Source organism: Pinus tabuliformis, chromosome Q (genome assembly GCF_031772625.1).
Source record: "Pinus tabuliformis cultivar Carrire ecotype Pingquan chromosome Q, CPIR1, whole genome shotgun sequence".
Classification (NCBI taxonomy): domain Eukaryota; kingdom Viridiplantae; phylum Streptophyta; class Pinopsida; order Pinales; family Pinaceae; genus Pinus; species Pinus tabuliformis.
The window spans coordinates 38282652-38286731 of NC_142296.1; the positions used below are offsets into that span (position 1 = coordinate 38282652).

Consider the following 4080-nt stretch of genomic DNA (forward strand, 5'->3'; position numbering starts at 1 on the left):
TCCATGAACAATTTGAAGTTGGGGTGTATGATGTAGGAGCTATGATATGTAATTTCTAGAAGCCTATGTCAATTGAGTGAGTAATGAGGTGCTTTTTTAATAAATGGCTTATTAGCCTATCTTTTCCTCCCTCCCTTCTTCCCTCTTCCCCCCATCTATATCTCTATTTCACCCCCAAAACATACACACTAGAAGCCTAGATCAGTTGAGTGAGTAATGAGATGTTTTTTTTTAATAAATGGCTTATTAGCCTATCTTTTCCTCTATCTTCTTCCCTCTTCCCCCCACGCCCCCCCACCGCCACCCTCCATCTATATCTCTATTTCACCCCAAAACATACACACTCTCTCTGTAACCACATAAACATTATTCATGAAGTGAATTGACTTTTGTGTTACAGTAATTCAACCATAAATACAATACTTGTTCATGATGTGAATTGACTTTTGTGTTACAGTAACTCAACCATAAATACAATACTTATTCATGATGTGAATTGACTTTTGTGTTACAGTAACTCAACCATAAATACAATACTTGAATTTCATCCTAAATAAAATGTTCACTTACCTGAAATGTATTCTTCCTGAAACTGTAAACTATTTGTAATTGGCTAACATTCTTATTATTCTGATTTTCCATCATTCAACATTGTTAATCACTTTGCATTCAAACAAGGTAATAGAAAATAACTAATAGGTGTGACAATAAGAATAGTAGAAAAAAATAGTTTTTGATTTATCCCAATGAAGATTGCTTGTAAATTGACTATATTCTTATTATTCACATTTTCTATCATTCAACATTGTTACATTTTCACTTTGCACTTAAAATTTTTATTTCATCATTCAACTTACTAATAGGCTTCTCATCTCAACAAACTGAGGTAACTAAACAAAGTTAAAATTAAATTGACCAAATTAATTTTAGACATATTTATCATATTTAAAATGATCAAAATAATTAGATGTTCAATAAATTTTGTATGACCGCACACTAACTAGCCATAAGCCTAGATTCATCTTAGCCTTGGATCTATCAACCTAGATCCATCTTAACCCCGGATCTATCAAGGGCCAAGAGGGATCAAATCTATGGAGGTACAAACCTTTCCTCAAGTTTTACACTCAAAAAAGAAGTTTACACCTCAAGAGATTTGATCCCTCTCACAAATCTGGAATTAAGATAAGATGGATCTAGGCTAGTTATAATTTCACTAAAATCTTTACAAGAAAAAGAAAAATTTCTTTATATTCTAGAAGAAATTCATGGACTATCATAAACTTCGTTTTCACCCTAACCTAGAGAGTCATCCTCCATAAACACACTGCGTGAAAACAACCCTAAGGCTGACTTCGAGGGCCGGAAAAATATCGAAGTGGTAACCGTAGAAGATAGTCATTTGCCAAAATATGAAAATCCAATAATAAATGATAGTTAGCATTAAAAACATTAATATATAGTTAATTGCTCCAAAACCATGCTCACTTTTTCAAGAAGTTAGAGAAGGGCATGCATGTTCAAAACTTCAAAGGCGATGAGTTGTCTTAAAAAAAACCTATCTTGACCATGAATGAACGGAAGCTTCCTCATGAATCATACCGCATGCGATGGCCACCTACCAAACAAGATGTGGATTGACCAAGAATTTGAATGGACGCTGACAAACTGATTTGCCCGATTTGACTTGGACACGCACCGCCCCAGCCTATTCATTGGTTGACGTTGCCACGTTCATTAATTGCAACAAAATGAAAGCATTGACATCGGTTAAAACAAAATGAAAGCGTTGACATAAAAAGCTCCTAATAGATGATGCGACATGTGACAGTTAAACGGTAAGTATTTAAAAACTGTGAGAAAAACTAGATAATGATGATGTTTTTGAAAACTGTAGTTTAAAAACTGCGAGAAAAACTAGATGATGATGTTGTTTTTGGAAACCGTAGTTTAAGGAAGTTATAATTTTTTTTATGGTAAATCATGGAAACTTTAGTAAGATACCGTGCAGCCAAACCAGATATGTGTGGAGTCTGGACCACGCACATGGATGAATAATGCGATGTGAACATAATGGGGTTTGGGGTTTTGCAATTTTCAATGCATCTGCCAGGGAGCGATAAAGTCCAGGGTGCTGTGCCCTACCGTGGACAAATTTACGTGTGATAAAGTCGACGCAGTACGAATTCATCGATTTTTATTATTGTAACAGATATGTATGTACGTAACGTTTGTGTTTTTGACTATTGATCACCATGACGACGACAAATCTGTCAACTGCCCTCTATAAATCTCTCTCTCTAACTGCTGCTTGCATCCATTACAGATGTTTAGACTGTTCAGTGATCATCTGAAGAGCAATATCATATCAGTTTTCCAGATGGCGAAGTTGTTGGTGTTGGTTGTGATGATATCGTTACTCACTTGCCACTCAATCGCCTTGCGATTGCTGTCGCAAGGTATGAGAGGCACTGAGCATTTGGTTTGCGGATATTATTTTCGAAAATATTTTAGGTTTTGATAAGAGTGTTAATCCAATTCTAAAATATTGTAGATAATATGAAATCAGAATATTTGAGAAACTATCTAGAGAAAATTTTGTATATATTTTTAATAGATAAACATTGATTTGATTTGAGTTGGTCTCACTTTATTTTAATTGCAGAAGAGAGTGAAGTTTGGGTTTCCAATTGTAAGGCACATTCCACCCCAAACAAAGTAAGATATGAGTTATCAAAATTCATATTTGTGAATTGTTTCTTGAATTTCAACTTTGGAGAAAGTTGTACTTACAGAACTTGGTCATGCAGGGTGGAGATTCGGAATGCGAAGGGCAAGGACCGGCTGGAAAGAAAAGCGTGCATTCAACCTCCAATGAAGATGACTTGAAAGAAACCCATGAAGATCAGGAATATGAAGACAGCGATTATATCTACACCCGTCCCAAGCCCTGAAAATGGTCCTTTGGCCGCACTGATATTATCTGATTAATGGCTTCTGTGTGTTAGGCTTGATTTGACATCATCTTTGTCAAATATTTGTACCTTTGGAATACAATAGCATCATAATTTTTGTAAAGTTTTTACTGTTCTTTCACTCTCAAAAGTTTAGGTTGTCCGTCATGGAGTGGAGTGGGACGTAGTACTGAGATTCCCACATACGATTATTCTTTTCGTTTGTATAAGCTATGTCTGATTACTTAATTGTCTCCTGAATATATTTTGGTCATTAAATTGTTTCTTAAATATGGATTTTTATTGTTGAAGCATTTATATTGACTGAGATCCTCCGTAAATATGTGATTCACATCAAGGAACCGGATCTTTTCCAATTAGGAAATTCCATGTTATTTTTTTTTTTAATCAGGGGTGAGTCCCTCTTATAGAAAGCTCTATTAACCCAAATTCACAATTTTATACATATTTACAGAAGTGTGATTGATATAATATGCTGCTGAGCAGCGAAGCGAAATAAATTACAATATACTAGGGAGCAGCGCTTTTCATGTAGCGAGGATCGAACCCAGATGGGGAGGATATAAAACTGCTGTCCCACTATAAAACTATAAGGCTATAAGTTGACTGATTTTAGAAATATTTTAAAAAGTATTGAGATAAAAAATAAATAAATAAATTATTTAATTTCCTTTTATTTAACGAATTTTAAAATATTCTCACAATTTATAATCAAAATAATGCAATTTTTAATGTGAATTCAAAATATTCTTCATCATCTCCTTGAAAGGAAGGGCAAATATTTAATTTGGTAACATCCAGTTGCTTCCTGATCTGGGTGTAGCGTTTGATTCGTGAATTAATCGGCTCCACAGTAGCGGCCGCCATCCTTTCACAGCCGGATTTATCACATATGAAAGAGAGCTACTGTTTTTATTTCCTCCCGCTCTTCGCCACGTGTCAAACAACGCTGCTATTTCCCTATCCCCGCAATATCGGGGTAACGTTGGCTGTTCGATCGTTTGTTTCAACATTTGCTGTCGCTTATGGAATAAGATTGACGTCCGAAAATAAATTGACTTTTAAGTCCGGTTGGTTCGATTTTAAAATATTTTTTGAAGGATAA

The 4080-nt window shown here is 35.0% G+C and overlaps 1 protein-coding gene across 1 annotated transcript; it reads left to right on the top strand.

Moving 5' to 3' along the window:
- Positions 1–2304: 2304 nt before the first annotated feature.
- LOC149218166 (uncharacterized) lies at positions 2305–3245 on the top strand. Its single transcript, XM_089382357.1, has 3 exons — positions 2305–2459; positions 2666–2718; positions 2811–3245. The coding sequence occupies exons 1-3, from the start codon at positions 2327–2329 to the stop codon at positions 2952–2954; spliced, it is 330 nt and encodes a 109-aa protein (XP_089238483.1). The 5' UTR covers positions 2305–2326; the 3' UTR covers positions 2955–3245.
- The last annotated feature ends 835 nt before the right edge of the window (positions 3246–4080 follow it).

Coding starts and splice junctions, on each gene's coding strand:
- LOC149218166 (XM_089382357.1), top strand. CDS start 2,327: ATGTTTAGACTGTTCAGTGATCATCTGAAGAGCAATATCATATCAGTT. Junction 2,460..2,665: donor CTTGCGATTGCTGTCGCAAG/GTATGAGAGGCA, acceptor TTTTAATTGCAG/AAGAGAGTGAAGTTTGGGTT. Junction 2,719..2,810: donor CACATTCCACCCCAAACAAA/GTAAGATATGAG, acceptor TTGGTCATGCAG/GGTGGAGATTCGGAATGCGA.